The following is a 16,553-nucleotide window of genomic DNA, read 5'->3' on the forward strand; positions in this document are numbered from 1 at the left end:
AGCGGCGGAATCTGCGCAGCATGGAAGGGGTTAACAAAAAATCAGAGATTCGGCGACATGCGCCAAGTGTGTAAAGAGGTTTCTACAGAGGTACTCGAAGGTTGAGGGCTTTGTGGAAGGGATTCTTGGGTAGATGGGACAAGCATTGGCAGGTCATTAGTGAATGGTTGGGGACTTGTAATCCTGTGCAGTGATTTTGGCGGAAGACTACTACTTGGCTGTGATGTGGTTTTGACTGAGGTTTTTGTGTGGGGAGCAACAATATGCTCCTCGTCCTTAACTTCCTCAACCGTCTCCTAACCTTCCTCTTCTTTTAGTAGGAAAGTTTTGGCCCCTGAGAAAGTTGCTTGAAGGAGGATTGGATTGTCTCCTGGGATTGCCTTCCATCCAGATGGTTCCGCATCATCACCAGGCTGTGTTCCCAGTACCTGAAAGATGAACACAGTTAAAAATGGCAAATAAAGCGTTGTTGTAATACTTCTACAGACTTCTTTGATTAAAATAAGTGAGAAAATAATTTCTATTTAATGTCTTAAGATGAGGGGTAGAAATAAACTTTGAAAGTAACAGTTGATCCTTGCATTAAACTATTACATATGTACAATGTGAGCTTACTTGCTCTTACCACAGCAGTTTTGTTTTTAGGACGTCCTTCTTAACATCAGTTGATAAACCAGAGCCCTTAAAGTTGGTAAGGTATCCCTGATCCAGTTGCTGAAAAGAAGATTAGTGTGAAATAAGCACTACAAATTTGTGAAACTACATATAAAAGTTGTGCTTGACACAAATGCCATAGTACAAATATATATAAAATCACTTGTACTAAAACAATATTTAAAAACAACATCCCTAGAAGGCTTTGAAAGTAAAAAGTAAACAAGCATTGGCATAGCCAATAGGTCTCGCCTTTGGGACCTTATAAGTGTTTAACCATGCAACAGTTAATGTTGTTTCACCAAGGATATTGTGCTGCATAACTAAATACTTATAAGGTCCCAAAGGTGAGACCTATTAGCTATGCCAATGCTTGTTGATTCTGCCCTGAAAATGCCCTGTGAAAGAAGCGTTGTACATGCCTACTCACTGCAACACACCAGACTGTCTGAGAGGCTGACAGCAGGAGTGACTGATGCCCAGCCATGCCTGGGTCACGGGCACTAGCATATTCATAATTTTCATACATTTGGGCTTGGGTTAGATATTTGTCCCTCTGAGGGGGGTGTGATGGTGCGAAGGGAGACACTGATTCGGGTGGTGTGATTGGGGCACAATTGTCTCACCCAAGCCCCTATGGATGAAAATGATTTCATAAACCATTGAGCTGGCTTGCATCAGAATGCATGTGTTGTGAAATTTTATGTAAAGAGACATGCGTCATATATTCAATAATCAACCCTTTTGAAGATGTTTTACTGAACGAAACATGTTTGCTGCAGCCTGGGCTGTGTTTTAAGAAAATATAATACTCTCAATAAAGAAAATAACTAACATTCAAAAGGAACTTTAGACTCTTTTGTGGGTGCACCATCCTGTGGCTTATGTTTATGCATGTCTGCTCGAGCTACGACTGACACCTAGGATGTAGTGCAAGGGAACTGTGTGGGAGGTGCTGTTCCGGGAGTCCGTTGGTGCAGGTGGTGATGGTGTAATTATCCTGTTGCACTAATCAGCCCCTGTGCTGACTCCCTGCGTGTTGGCCTACCTATGGTGTGCTCTCAGGTGACCCCCCCCCCCACAAGAAAAGGAGAGGGAGGAGGGTTGTTGCACCATTGTCTCGTAGAACAGGTACCTCGCCTGCAGACACGTGCTTAAGTGCTGGGATTTTGACCTTCACAGTTATGGCGCAGGTGCATTCACCCACCGCGCGGTCCAGGGTGCTTTGCATCTGTGACTGGTAAGAGTTTCATATGACACACTTGCCATTTGTAAGGCTGTCATCAACAGGTGATATTGTTACTTGTTTTATAACAATGCGGTTGACTAACTTCAGAAGGATGAAAGGCTGACTCTATTTGGTTGGGATCCGAGCTAGTGCCCTGCAGATTACCGCATAGTTCAGCAGTGAGCGTTCAACACACTGAGTCACCCTGCAACTCTCCCAAGCCCAGTGGTAGCAGCACAAGTCAGTGGGTTGATGCATGTGCTGCATTCGAAGTGTGCATGAACCCACCGAGCTACCTTATTAGCTGTAATAATGTAGCATTATGATAAACACGATATTAGCAGAAAAGGGTGTTTGGGGTTAAGGGCACGCTTTAGTAGCGCAAGCCTTTCTACAGGAAGCCTGAACTAAAGTTCCCGTGGTGTGTGGCGCCATCCAGACTCTTCTAAAGGGGAGGACCCCTGGGGAGGCGCGTATGCTAATGTATGCAGATGAGATGCATGAGCCTGTTGGACACTGCTCTGTTATGGAAATCTGCAGGGTCTACGTGACTGGACAGGAGGGTTTTGTAGACCTCGGGCTGGAGGCACGGGTGGGGGTTCAGCAGTGAGCCTGCCGTGTGCAGGGAAGCACCCTGGGAGCCATGATCGCTGCCAAGCAGCGTCAGAAGTGTAAAGGTCATTTGTAACAAAACACTACAACAGTGCATATTTCAATACACTAGCGTTGATCTGTTGGAGGCTGGTAAGAGTCCTATCTAAAACGACAAATGTAAAGCGATATTATGACTACGTTTACGAGTTTTACATGGACATACATCAAGTTAATGAAACTCCGTGTTGTGCCTCAGGTCTCACCGTGCAGTCACCTGACAAGTACCCTGAGAAAGCCACGAGTGCCCTGGTGATGGCACACTCTCGTGGCTTTTTGCACTAAAGCAGTTCGACTCACATTTAAACAAACAAAGATGATAAAGCACTTATTCCTCCGCGAGCTCACTCTTCCAAAGCAGAAAGCGCCATGAAGCAAGTGTGTCCGCGATCCAGGCAGCTGGCAGCAGCGATGCTGGTTGTGAAGGTCCTTATGTATTTTGCTCTACAGTGCGTTCAGTACACTGTCTTATCTGGATACTTGGGGTCTTTGTACGGAATTTGAATAATCTATTTATACAGCACATATCACAAAGTAAGATGGCACTTTAGTAAGTTGGTACTGTTGGTCTTACCGTAAACTTTTTACCAGCATTGGAACGGATAAAGGGTCCTGTCGCCCTTTGGTTGTGAATCTGTATATATCATATATGTCCACTACAGGCGCTCTACCCGCTGAGCTTTTCTCCCAGACTTCGAGAAGGAAGGTGGGGCAGCTCCTTGGTGACTGAGGTCTGGCGTCTTGGGCCCTGACATCACACGTCCATGCCTAGAGGTGGCTTCTGTCTTTATAGGGCAGGGGGCTGGGGCACCCCGTCTAGCCTGCCATCTCCCCCCTTAATTCAGGTTAGAAAGTGCAGCTGTCCCATGGCAGACATGCGCACTCTGTAGCAGAGTGGAGAAGTGTGGGCCTGGTCACCGGCCCGAAGTTGAAATTTTGAAGCACTCGGATGGCCCACCCCCCCCTTTATTGTTTAGTTTGATTTGTACTCAACTAGTACCTAATTGAGGAGCCCGCACTGTTGGTAATAGTACACAGAACCCTCTGCTGTCTGGAAGTCACCAAGGACTAAGAGGTGCCATAACGTGATTCGCAGTACTTTGTGAGTTGGGGACACTCAACAGCTGGCAAGTTAAGGGCCTGGACCCTTTGTTGGGCCATATAATTGAGCTTAACAAATCATCGGAGTAAACAGGGCACACATTTTACTGTGAGCGTGCCGTTCTGCTGCTTGTCTGAGTGCGGTGCAGGGGTAAAGTAAGTCCAGTCCCCCCCAAGTGCTTTGAAGGAGTGCATGACCAGGTGCCTCACCGGCTCGACAACTCACAACCGAACAATTGTTGGGGCCTGTGGGGGGGGACGCTACTGGATGGCCCGGAGGGCCCTGTTGCATGCCTCTCCCCTACATTGGTGAACTGCTGACAAGATTGGGGGCTTTGAGTCATTCATTCATTAGAGGCTGAAACACATTCACTCACTCATTCACTCACACACACACTTTTACAGGCAGTAGTGAGATCTGAGCAGTATGCTCAACCCTGCGGGCTCCCGCAATCAGGCACTGGTCCAGCTCGATGCTCAGTAGAAAAAAAGGGGGGGCATCCCGTGATTCCTAAATGGCACTCTGCCCCGGTGACCAGGCCCAAACCCCCACTCCCACTTCAGACACTCTCCATCTGTTACCTTCCGCTGCACCGTTTCGCTGTCCAAGTCAAGGCCGCCGCTCACCTCCAGCCATGCACTGGGTAGTTCGGCTGCCCAAGACAGCAGGGGGCCCCGGCAGTCAGTCGTTGACTGCGGCGTACATTCTCTCTTTGGAGGTGCCTGGAGGAAGGGCAAGAGCAGTGGCGCCGCTGCTGGACATCTCAGCGTGGCAGGATCCACGCAGTGAGGAGAGGGGGTGGGAGAGGACCATTCCCCACTGTCCTCCACATCTAAGGCTCAGAGCAGGATCCGGCCACCAACCGCAGGCTCGATGCATCCAGCAGAGCCACCGTTTTTCCGCTCCCATACAGGGCTCGCTGTGCCGCCCTCCAGTGGCAGCTGCCGCTCCATGTCACCAAAGAAGTCACAGGTCAGAGCTAGACTCCCAGTGTTTTGCAGCGAGCCTGCACCTCCCAGAGATATTAATGGGCTTTGGCAGCGAGTCTGCGCCTGGGGATGCCATTTCAGCAGGATTCAGTTGGTGGGGACAAAAGATTTGGCTGGGCGGCCAGTGGATCTCACACTTAAAGCATACAATCGACAATCTTGTTCAGCCATGCCCACAATCTCAAATACGTTGGTCAGTAATAACACAAAATTTCCAATTGGCTGCCAAAACATGCAAAGAAATCACATACATGTTTACAGATTCTGTACAATGCGGTTCTCTGTGATAAAATGATGCCTCCTAACAACTAATAAGGTGACTTTCAGAAGTGTCCCTCCAATGTTCTTGACTGCTTCAACATATTCATCCAACTTTTCGTCCTCTTTGTCAGGTGTGAACAAAGGCAAATGTGCAAACATTTCCTGACCTTCCAGATCCAATGAATGTTTCAACAACCATTTTTGCCTTTCAAGTTTGAATTTTAAGCCATCAATAGTCCCAGAAAAGCATTAAAAGCCATGAACCACTCTTTCCAGGCAATAGGCAGTTCACCAGGTGACTGTAAAAATTGAGGAGGCAGATGTATCACCTACATGTCTCATATGGTTAATAGTAATAAATGCCAGGACCAACAAAGAGTTAAATAAAAACTCCATCTGAACAGTAATAGAGATACCAGTCCCTCACAATGGGACTAAGTCAAGCAAAGATGGCCACCATTACCCACGTTCCTCTGTGTGATGACATCACCAAGAGCCCTCTCCAGGGCGATGATGGCATCTGAAGAAATCGGACGGCCAGCAAGGACTAATGCGGAAAATCAGCCGTACAGTGAGTGCAGGTGCGGTGTGCTTGGTGCCGCTGCATATTTCACCTCCTTCGACTTTGCTTGTGCCTTTAGTATCGTAATTTCACCTGCCCAGAGAAAGGAAGAGCAGGAAGTAGTGTTGTGCCGTGCCTCGCTTGACACTAGTGTAATGAGAGGCAGAGGCGGACACAACTCCAAATTGAATACACCTTTATTTAATAAGTAATAAGCAGTAAAAGGGAGGGAGACAAACCACTTCCTAGCTGCTACTGAGGTACCGGTCCAAAGGCCCTCGAACTCGTGATCCATCCACATTCAATCATGGAATGTGAGTGTGGCCCACGAGCAGGCAGCAATATGGACATAACAATACTACAACAGAACTGCGAGAAAACTAAACAACACACCAGCAGCATGAAACAAGGAGCGCTGGGCCTACCAGGAAGCCCCTCACTACAATCTAACAGAGCTGATTCAAGTGGAAGACTGAGTTTTTTAAGCCCGAAGGAGCTTTATTTTAGCTACCTCCCGCCACAAATCCCCTGGACTTCAATGTAAGTCAATGGAGAAAATTAATTCCCCTGTTTTTTCCAAGATCGCCCTTGTTTCACTTACAAATTGTGGGCAAGTGTGTGCCTTAATTGATCCACATTACTCTAGTAATGAATACACGGCCACACAGACGTACCACCACCAATCAAGACTATAAAAATCAAATTGTGCAAGGTCTGATCCGTTATGTAATGGATCAATCACAGTACTAACTGTCTTCATATGGGGCAGCCACAAGCTACATAGAAAGTGATAGCATAACACTGACGACTAAAAATATTCTTTTAAGTACAAATTTTCAAAATAACAGTTTTGAGTCACTGATACAGCGCCAGTGCGACGAACATTATTACCATAGTGTAAGACTGGAAAACCGAAAAGGAATTAGATAAAGCCCTATGTAAAAATGCATACCTTGACACTAATAACTAAGTAAATAGGGTCTGCTTGCTCTTGACAATGATGCCCCTCCAAAGCAGAAACACTGCAAATGTAACACCTTCCCCCTTCCCTCCCCCTTCTATGCATCCATTTCCGCTCTTCCTTGTCCCCTAAATTCTTCTCTTCCACCTCCCATCTCTCTTCAACCTCTCCTTCCTCATCCTTTGCTTCCCAACCATGTCTCCCTCCTCAGTAATTCCTTCGTCGTTTCTCCCTCTGACCTTGCAGTCCCTTACTCCTCCCTAAATTACCATCTAGCCCAATCCCCCCACTCCACCTGTTACCTGTCCCCCTACATTCACCTTTCATAGCCTACAGTACCTATCCAGAACCATCCTCTTTTCTCCCCATACCTCTGGCCTTCCTTGGACCCCCCTCGCCCCCCCCCTGTACAGCCCCCTCTCCTCTCTTCTCCCCGTACCTTTGGCCTTCATCTGACCCCCCGCCATCCCCTCCCTGTTCAGCCTCTTCTCCTCTCTTCTCCTCGTACCTTTGGCCTTCATTTGACCCCCCTCCTACTTCTCACCTGTTTCCTCCTATTTATGATCTCTACTCTTCTCCTCTGTTCAACACCAGTTAAAATATTTCTCTTCCCACCACTGTATCACCATACACTCCTATCGACCACCATTTTTCCCCAACTTCTACCCTTGCTCCCCGACTCCCCACCCCTCCCATCCCTCCCTCACCCTCTGCACTCCTTCCCTTATCCTGTTCCCCAACCCCGCCCCGTCCTCCCTCACTCTCTGTACTCCCTCCCGTATCCCGTTCCCCCATCCCTCCCTGTCCTCCCTCACCCTCTGCAACCCCTCCCATATCCCATTCCACCACCCCTCCCTGTCCTCCCTCAGCCTTTGCACTTCCTCCCTTACCCATCGAGCCACCCAACACTCCGTGCTCAGCCCTCCTCTCCCTGGAAAATAAACTTGATTCTCTCATCTTGTCTATTTCCCAGCTTGTAGCGTCCATCTCACTTTTCAGCGCCAAGATGTCCCCCTTCCCTAATATCCTCCCGAGGAGTTCTTTGCTCCTGCGCCCCAATAAAGCCAACCACAGTCTGTCCTCTGCAGACATCACCAACTTACTGGCCAGCTACAAGACTACCAACGTCACTCCCCTTCCACCTTCCTCTCCTAATAATTCTACGCAGTTCACTATTCAGACCATCTCCTCTGTCAGAACTTACCAGCCTCCCTCTTACCGGGCACCCTCATTCAAGAATCTTATCCCTATCTCCCTTAACAGCCCTAACACCCCCATCACTGTTAGAAGCGGGGTAGCGTGGTGCAGAGCGGGTGGGTCAAACTCCGGGGGAAATGTGTAAAGCATCCGCGCAGCGCACATAGGCGACACACTAGGCACACTACAAAAGAGACCACACCAGTTTAGGTGAAAAAAACAGCATATGTATTATGCAAAACACAACAAGAGGTAATCACAGTGGTAAACACAACGCCAACTGGCACCAGGTAGTCATTTACAGAGGGGGACTATTTACAGGGCAGGGCCAACCAGGCCGCTGCCAGAATCATTACCAGGCATAACCAGGGTCAATGAAAGTCAGTAGTAATGTAGGTGTAACATATTAGAATGGCACATCATACATGACCTTAGGCATGGGACACATTAGTATGAGGCGTAAAACCTTATCAGGCCTGAACCTAGGACATCAGAGAAAACCCTTAGGTCAGGCATTAGGCCTACCCACATTAGCATAGGGCATCCTCATCCACATAACAGCATGAGCAACACCGTGGGCACAGCATTAGCATAGAACCTGCAATGAAAACATCATGGCATGACATTAGGCAAAATGCCATGCAGTAGGCATCGCCATGAGCCCGAACACCTTAGGCCTTATCAGTTTGCAGGTAACACATTAGCGCAGGCCTGGAATGAAAACATTAGGCCTAGAAACATATTATGTGGCACCTCCTCCGCAGGAGCACGATAGGCCTAAAATCAACACTGTACACATTAAGGACAGAACATTAGGTATCCACCTCAGGTCTAGAACAGCCGTGTAGGCATTAGGAAAATAGCATTATGCATCTCATCGGCGTAAGTCCCCTTTCATAGACAATACTGCAGGCATGTAAACTCATTATGCATAAACCCCATTACACATCAACCTGTGAGCATAGAGGCATAAACCCTGAGCATGGGAACATATTAGGCATGATCATTTGGTAAAGAATGGATTAATTTGAAGCACTGTGGATTTGCGCATTTAGCTGTGCGACTGGTCTGGGGCGTAAATGACGCCCCTTTCATTTTGTTAACATATTAGGCATCATCATAGGCATAAGCCCCTTTGCATAAATCGCTTGAGGCGTATATCGAGCAGGCATTAAACATCAACCTCATCAACATGAATGCATTAGGTCAGGCATAGAACGTGTTATGCAGTATATCAGCATAAGTCCAAGAGGCCTAAGATCAGCAAGGTGACCATTAGGGGAAGCATTAGGCCTAATACCAACAGTGTAGCTACGTTGCACGTAACACCAATAGCAATGCGTCCAATTCTTAGGCATGAATCATCCTCACGGGGCATAGAACGTAGCCAGCAGAGCCCACTGATGCATGTAACACTACCACCCATGGCAGGTATAAACCCCCCCTCTGGGACTCTCCAAATAAACCTTGCCCCAACGTTACAACTGCCCACTGTCCGGCGGGGCAGTTGCGTAAAGTACAGCCAGACCTGGCCAACTTGGAGCGTAGGGAGCCCCTCTTCTGGGGCTATGGAATGAAGGGAAATGCCTGATGATGCAGCGGCCTGCAACTGCGGTGCCGCTGGGTACCCACACGAAGGAGTCTGGTCCACAAAAGTAGTTGCCTCCAATGTCGCAGCTGCCCGCTGTCAGACGAGGCAGCTGCAAATCAGCACGGGCTCTACGGTGCACTCAGCGTGTTCACAGGAGGGGGAGGGCACCGACAATGTGCCCTGACACACTCCCCCCCAACCACAGGACCACCACTGGGCCCCTCACTCACCGGCAGTCGAGGGCGACTCCTACAGTCTCTGGGCACCAGCAATGCGCCCTGACAGGTCCCGCTGCTGGGACCTCTCCTCCTCTTCACCAGTGGGGCGGGGCAGGCACTGACAGCGTGCCTCGGGCCCCCCCCTCCTCCGCAGGACTCCTCCAGGCCTCAGCTGCTGTGGGGCTCTCACCTCCTCTGGCTTCACCTGGGCCCCCTCCTGGGACCCGGGACTTCTGTTTTCCTGTTTGCGGAGGCAGGGTGGGCTCCCGTCCTCCTCTCCTCGGCTGATGACGCGGGGCCCTCCTCAATGCATGGGAGCCCCGTGGGAGTGTAGACTTCCTCCAGCCGCCGTCCAGTGCGGGGTGGGCTCCCACCTGGGTCCTCCTTCCGGGCGGCTTCGGACGAGGGCTCTTCTCCTTCCGGGTCGCCGCTGGCAGCACGGCGGCCCGGCTCTTCTGTGCGGTGGTGATTCCGGGGCAGTTTCGAAGTGTGGGGTGGGCTCCCGCCTTCAAGTAAACACACTTGCGGGGTAGACACACGCGTGATTGCACCATCGCGGGATGGGCACCTGCGGAGAAACACATACGGGGTAGGCTCCCGTTACATTTTAAACATGAAGCGGGGTGGGCTCCCGCTGACGTGGCAATGAACCCGCGGGGTGGGCAGCCGCTGGGTTTTTAAGTATACAGCACGCGGGGTGGGCACCCACTTATTTCCACAGGCAGGCCAGGTGTGGTAGCGGCAATAATGTGGGGTAGGCTCCCGATGACTCAAGCCGCAGGGGGAGTCCCTCTCACGCCGGGGATCTCCTTCAGCAGGTCGCCATCTCAGCGCTGCGGGAACCTCGCTCCTCTCTCTTCACTGGCAATTTGCATATAGCGCTTGGGCAGTACAGTGCTGCAGAGGACAGGTGCTTCTCTCTCTTCTCCCTGGGCACAGTTGCAGCACTCAAAAGGCGCTAGGTCCCACCAGGGGCTTCAGGGTCACAAGGCAGCGCTCCTCTTCTCTTTGGAGAGGGGCCATATAGCGCTTCTCTTCTCCTTAAGGTACCGGCCAGCAAATGATAGCGCTCCTCTTCACCTGGCACTCCACATGTAGCACTCACGAGGCACTAGGGGCCAAGGGGCACAGAGTCCCCCACATGAAAGTAGCGCCAATGCTCCTCACCTCCTGGGACGCAGTTGTAGCGCTCAAGGGGCGCTAGGGCAGGAGAGCAGGCAGGCAATGCTGGGCCAGATCAACAGTCAGTGGGCACTCATCAGCACGGGGCAGCAGCTCTTAGAAGCAGTCATCTCCCATAAAGTGGCACTCCTCCTGGCACCGCAGTCTCCACTCCAGCAAAGGGCTCTCACTAGCCCGGTGGACAGCAGAGGGGTACAGTTGGGCACAGGGGCCAGCACACAGGCCCATGCAGCGGTACCTCCTGGCAGAGTGTCCCCTCACCATCAAGTCCACGCTCAGTGTGAGCACATCCCAGCTCCGCTATTTATACACCCCTCACCCCACCTACCAGAAAGGGCTGGAACCTTCTAGACGGCTCCTGGCAGTTCCAGTCCCAACTGTCACTGTGGGGGAGGTGTAGGGCACTCTGTCACTTCAACCACTTTAATTGGAAAAAGTAGGACACCGGGCACAGGGTATTTGATCTGTAAAACACGCCAACTCTAAAAACTAACAAATCATCTGAATTGAAGATACAATCATTAATGAAGAAAAAAAAATTGTGAATTACTTTTTTAGAATTTATTCTTATTTTTCTTTTTTTTAAATACACATGATTACATTTTTTGGGATATATGATATATGATAAATGTACATAAATACATGAAAAAGAATAAATAACCACAATTGATAACATCCATAGACATAAGCAAAATACATAAATCTATATTTTCAAGACATAGAGGTTTAATTTAAGCACATGATATAACTTAAATACATCACATCTCATTATGATACATTCTGTTATTTAGATCTGCAGTAATCGATGCTAGACAATGAAATCTTAGCGGCTTGTTGACAAACTATTGGCGGCAGGGTGACAAACAACGCGTTTCGGCAAAGCCTTCGTCAGGAATCCGCTCATTGTGATATGGATATGAATTACGTCAATGTCAGCTTTACACGTAACTTATTCGAAAATATTCTGGATCTCTTTCTACGTGCTATACATGTGTGGATTTAGCTCTAGGCTAGAGCTGTCCAAAAGGCTTCAAACCTTTAAATAGCCAGTCAAGAATTCAATATTGAATATTTTAGTTAGTTTTCAGGGGAGACTCTCAAAACAGGATTATCTTGCCTTCTAGTGATAAGAGAAACTTTCCTCCTCTAATTGTATGCTGTTTAAGGCTGCTTCATGGCATCTCTGTATGCGTCATAATATTAAATGAAGCTCCCGGCAGCGTGAACTTCCTTTGCTCTGAATGGAGTCAATCGTCAGTTGCGTCAGAGCTGTACTGTTTGCTCCACAACTGCAGATCTGCAATCAAACACAAACTGGAAATTTCTGACACTATCACCCTCCATAATCTTGACATGTTCTTCCTCACTGAGACCTGGTTTAATGACTCCTCTCATACTTTGTTTGATCTTCTGGTACCCACTGACTATTCCATCCTCAGAAACGACAGATCAGACAAAATTGGGGGCGGTGTCGCTATCATCTTCAGAAACTCCCTTCAAATTAAAGCCTTCCCTACTACCTTCTTCCATACATTCGAATGCCTATCCCTAGAACTTCAAGTACATCACGGCTCACCCTTTAGATTCCATGCCATCTACCACCCGCCTGGTAACTGCTCTTCCTTTGTGGAGGAACTCACCGACTACATCATTGACCAATTTTCTCAAAGTGACAGACAGATCTGCCTGGGTGACTTTAATCTCCACTGGGGCAATTTGGAAGACTCGGCTGCCAACAAGCTTGCCACCTTTCTTTCAGCCAATGGTCTCTCCCAACAGTGCTCGGAAACTACACACTCCAAGGGCTCAATTCTGGACCTTGTTATATCCAAAGCAGACCTGCTGACTATTGCTCCCCCCATCAATGTAGACTGGTCTGACCACTTCCTCATTCCCTTCTGTTTTCACCTATCGCACGTTATAACTCTCGGCCAACCTAAAAGAGCTACTACCTGGTTCCGCAACACTAAAAACATTGATCTTGACACTCTTTGTGATTCTGCTATGCGGCCACTTCCTAGACTAGACCCTAACGTGGATGTCAACGATCTCACCTCTCAGTGCCTCTCAGTCCTAGCAGTCGAAATCGATAATGTTGCTACACTCCAAAGCAAAAGGAAGAGACCCCCCCCCCTCAGCACCTTGGTTCAATAAAGCTCTCTACGATGAAAGGAAAAACCTTAGAATCTTTGGAGAAACATTGGAGAAAATCTCCATCCACCTCCAATCTCTCTCTTTTACGTTCAGCAAGATCCATATACCACAACCACATCTTTCATGAAAAAGCATCACATTTCAGATCCCTCCTTGACTCAGCCAAAAACAGACCCAAAAAACTTTTTGACCTCATCAAAAACCCAAAATGTTATCCCCTAACCATTAAGCCTGAGGATTCCACAAAGAAAGCAGCTGATTTCGCTATATTCTTTCATGAAAAGGTCAAAGCACTGGTGGATCAGGTCGCCCACCCCACCCCCATTGAGGAGCGGAAATCCTAGGTCACTTGGCAGAACTTTGACGTCATCTCGGAGGATGACCTCCTCAAATGCATCCTGGAAACTAAACCCTCCAACCGTTTCTCTGACCCCATCCCTAGTGTCATCGCCATTGATTTCTATACCCATACTCTCTCTTACTGGACCAGGCTAGATAATCTCTTCCTCAGTCAAGGCTGCCTCCCTGTTGCCCTCAAAACAGGACAGGTTACCCTCTTCTAAAAAAAACCTCCGCTGATGCGAACGACCTCAACAGCTTCCACCTTATCACCAACCTCCCTTTTCTTCCGAAAATCACCGAAAAATGTGTTGCGAACCAACTTTCCCTACATATTATGGACAATAATCTCCTCAACGTTTTCCAGTCTGGCTTCATCCAAAATTGCAGCACTGAAACAGTCCTACTGCAAGTGATTGATGATGCGCTGCATATACTCGACTCTGGGGAATCGTGTCTTCTGATTCTTCTAGACCTCTCTGCAGCCTTTGACACTGTTAATCATAAAACCCTCCTCAACACTCTTCAACAGAGAATGGGATTGGATGGCACAGTGCTTAAATAGTTTGCCTCATTCCTCTCGGACAGATCCCAAATGATCAAGATAGCGAAAAGTCTTTGGTCTCCAATGGCTGTAGGTCAAGGTGTCCCTCAAGGTTCTATCCTTGCACCCAATTTGTTTAATCTCTACCTGGAAACATTAGGGAACCTCCTAAGTAAATCTGGGATCCATTACCATCTTTATGCGGATGACATTCAAATCTACCTCAAGGTGTCTTCCACACACGATCTCTCACTACTCAACTCTACTCTCAACTCTATTCACAACTGGATGTTAGCTCACCAACTCATTCTAAATCCCGCCAAAACTGAATTCCTCCTCCTGTCTACCTCACTCTCCCCTCCTCCTGTTCAATCTTGGATGGAGCAGCCAAACTTACTCAACAACAAACCCATCATTGTCGACAGCTCTAAATCCCTAGGTGTCATACTTGACAAAGGACTCAACCAAATTTCCCACATCAACTCTATTGCTAAGAACGCACGTTACCAGTTGCGCCTTCTGTGGGGGATTCGTTGGTTCTTCCCGGAGAAAGACCTAAAAACCTTGATACAATCGCTGGTTCTCTCTAGACTGGATTATTGCAATTCTCTTCTGACGGGTTTACCCAAATTCCACTTCTCCCCTCTCAAATCAATCCTCCATTCAGCAGCTCGCTTCATTTCAGGGTCTAAACGAAGCGACCACGTCACTCCTATCCTGTCCTCTCGTCGATGGCTTCCGATCGAGGCAAGATCTATTTACAAAACTGCCTGCATCACACACAAAGCCTTGCACACCGTCCTCCCCTTGTTACCTGGCGAATAAATTGAAATTGTTTGGAGGCTCTCAACCTTCTCGCAATGCGAAAAAGCTTCTGCTTGAGCCCCCCTCCAAAGGGAAAGATTGATGACGCAATCCTTCTCAGGCAATGCGGTGAGAATCTGGGACTCGCTTCCCCCATTGCTCCGTGCCACCTCCTCTACCCGGATCTTCAAAGCTGACCTCAAATCTCTTCTCTTCCAAAGACACTTTCAGAACTAATACTTTCATTCTCAGGCCCCTCGAGGAAGTTCGCTCATCATTGTAAATTTGTATTTTTTCTTGTACATTCCTCACCTTGTGTGCTGTGTTGGATTTTGTGTACCCTTCCTTTAAAGTCTCCTGTTTATCTTTGTAATGTTGTATTGTGTAACACTTTTCTCTTGTAGTAACTGGTTCTATTGTACAGCGCTCTGACACCTTCGTGTAATGTCCGCGATTTATAAAAATGCACTAAATAAAAAAACACATAGGCGCGCCTCGAATTTATACAGAAGCAAGCTGGAGGTGCACAATCATGTGATTGGCAAAGCACCCCCCCCTCAGAGGGCGGGGCTTCACACCAAAAAAACACAGGCACACACAGAGCAGTAGCCAGAATCTGGAATAGGGATATGTATCGGCCCGCTGAGAACGCGCACGCATGCCATTGGTCGCGCGGACAGTTGGGGGTGGGAGATCGGGTAAAGGAAGGAAGAGCGCAAGCAGACGTGCGCGCGTACGAGACGAGTTAGAGACCTGGTGGCGGCGCATTCTGGTGCGTCCTAGAGACAGTAGTGCACAGCAAGAAAATTGAGTCGCGAGGATAATCTCGTGGCACACCAACCGTTAGCAGACCTATCTGCGGCTTCTTTAGTGTGACACTAACGGTTAACAGTAGCACGTGTGGGGCGATGTGGGAGCCACATACAAACAGAAACATCACAAAGTACAGACTACCCCCGTGTTCATCAGATTCACTATTTACATGCCACTCCGTGCCCGTCTGGATCCAGAGGAAATCAAATTAGCAAAAAGTATTGACATACGTCACCTCCCTCCCCCACGGACCGGCCCCTCACCTCGTGCCTGGACAGGGAGTGATTTAGAGCCGCTTAAGGGGAAAGAAAAGAGAAAAAAAGGGGAGGGGAGCGAGGAGAGAAAGAGGGCGGGGAAAGGGAGGTGGCGAGAGAAGGGGCGGCTCTGTCCTCCCTCTTCCTCTCTGATTAACGGCCGCCTCCTCCTCCGCCTCCCTCGGATCCCTCGCCGCTTCCAGTGAAGCCAAGTCCGCGCACACCGAGCAGCGACACCCGCAGCAACAGCAGCACCCCGGTCAGGAGACAACATACAACCGCAGCCTATAATCACTGAGCCCCGCGGACTCCCAGACTCGCCGGAACCACGCACTGAGAGCCAGGGAGCGCCGGGCAGGAGGGGGACCGTGAGCCGTCCGCGAGAGGAGCCGCCGCCGGACCAGGCTCCGCACCCCGCAGCCGCCTTTCTCACGCCGGGGCCCCACACAACCGGCACCACGCAGACCCCGGGGCTGCAATCGATGTACTCTCTTTTTTTCCCGGTGAGGAGGAGCTGATCGCCGTTCACCCCCGCCCAGCGAGATAGACCCCGCTCCCGCCCCAGTCAGGGGTGCCTGGGATTTTTGTCCTTAAAGTTTTTTTTCCTTCGTCCCGGCACCAGTGCTTTGCATTTATTTTATATACATATATTTTTCTCCCCACCTTCCCCACTTCCCCCTATGTCCTTCCTCTCCCCTTCCTGTGTATTTGGGCAGCTTGTGTTATAAGTGTTTTTTTTGTTTTTCCTTTTTTGGCCTGGAATATGGTGGGGGAAATGGAAACGAAGGAGAAGCCGAAGCCGACGCCGGACTATCTGATGCAGCTGATGAACGACAAGAAGCTCATGAGCAGCCTGCCTAACTTCTGCGGGATCTTCAACCACCTGGAGCGGCTGCTGGATGAAGGTACGGCCCGGGGAGCGGGCCCCTGGTGTGAGTGTGTCTGTCTATGCCTGGGAGCAGGAGAAGCCCCAGGCACGCCAGTGCCAGGGGAGCCTCGGGCAAGGGCTGGATGCCCAGGAATGTGGCTACAGAGGCAGCCGGGACCCC

At 49.3% G+C, this 16,553-nt stretch overlaps 1 protein-coding gene and 1 long non-coding RNA gene across 15 annotated transcripts in view; one reads left to right on the forward strand and one right to left on the reverse strand.

Moving 5' to 3' along the window:
* Positions 1-291: 291 nt before the first annotated feature.
* Positions 292-15,552, reverse strand: LOC146821288 (uncharacterized). Its single transcript, XR_014963149.1, has 3 exons — positions 15,514-15,552; positions 626-714; positions 292-428 (listed from the first exon to the last, which is right to left on the reverse strand). It is a non-coding gene; the product is annotated as an uncharacterized LOC146821288 (long non-coding RNA).
* A 292-nt stretch (positions 15,553-15,844) lies between these two features.
* Positions 15,845-16,553, forward strand: part of QKI (QKI, KH domain containing RNA binding) — a 275,773-nt gene continuing 275,064 nt past the window's right edge. For all 14 annotated transcript variants that reach the window (XR_014963146.1, XR_014963147.1, XR_014963148.1 and 11 more), the window contains exons 1-2: positions 15,845-16,006; positions 16,258-16,409. Coding sequence is in view for 11 of the 14 variants with exons in the window: in XM_085612229.1 (XP_085468355.1) it covers positions 15,987-16,006; positions 16,258-16,409 (172 nt within the window). In the remaining 3 variants the exon portion in view is untranslated. The remainder of the gene's footprint in view (positions 16,007-16,257; positions 16,410-16,553) is intronic.

Source organism: Triturus cristatus, chromosome 6 (genome assembly GCF_964204655.1).
Source record: "Triturus cristatus chromosome 6, aTriCri1.1, whole genome shotgun sequence".
NCBI classification, from domain to species: Eukaryota; Metazoa; Chordata; class Amphibia; order Caudata; family Salamandridae; genus Triturus; species Triturus cristatus.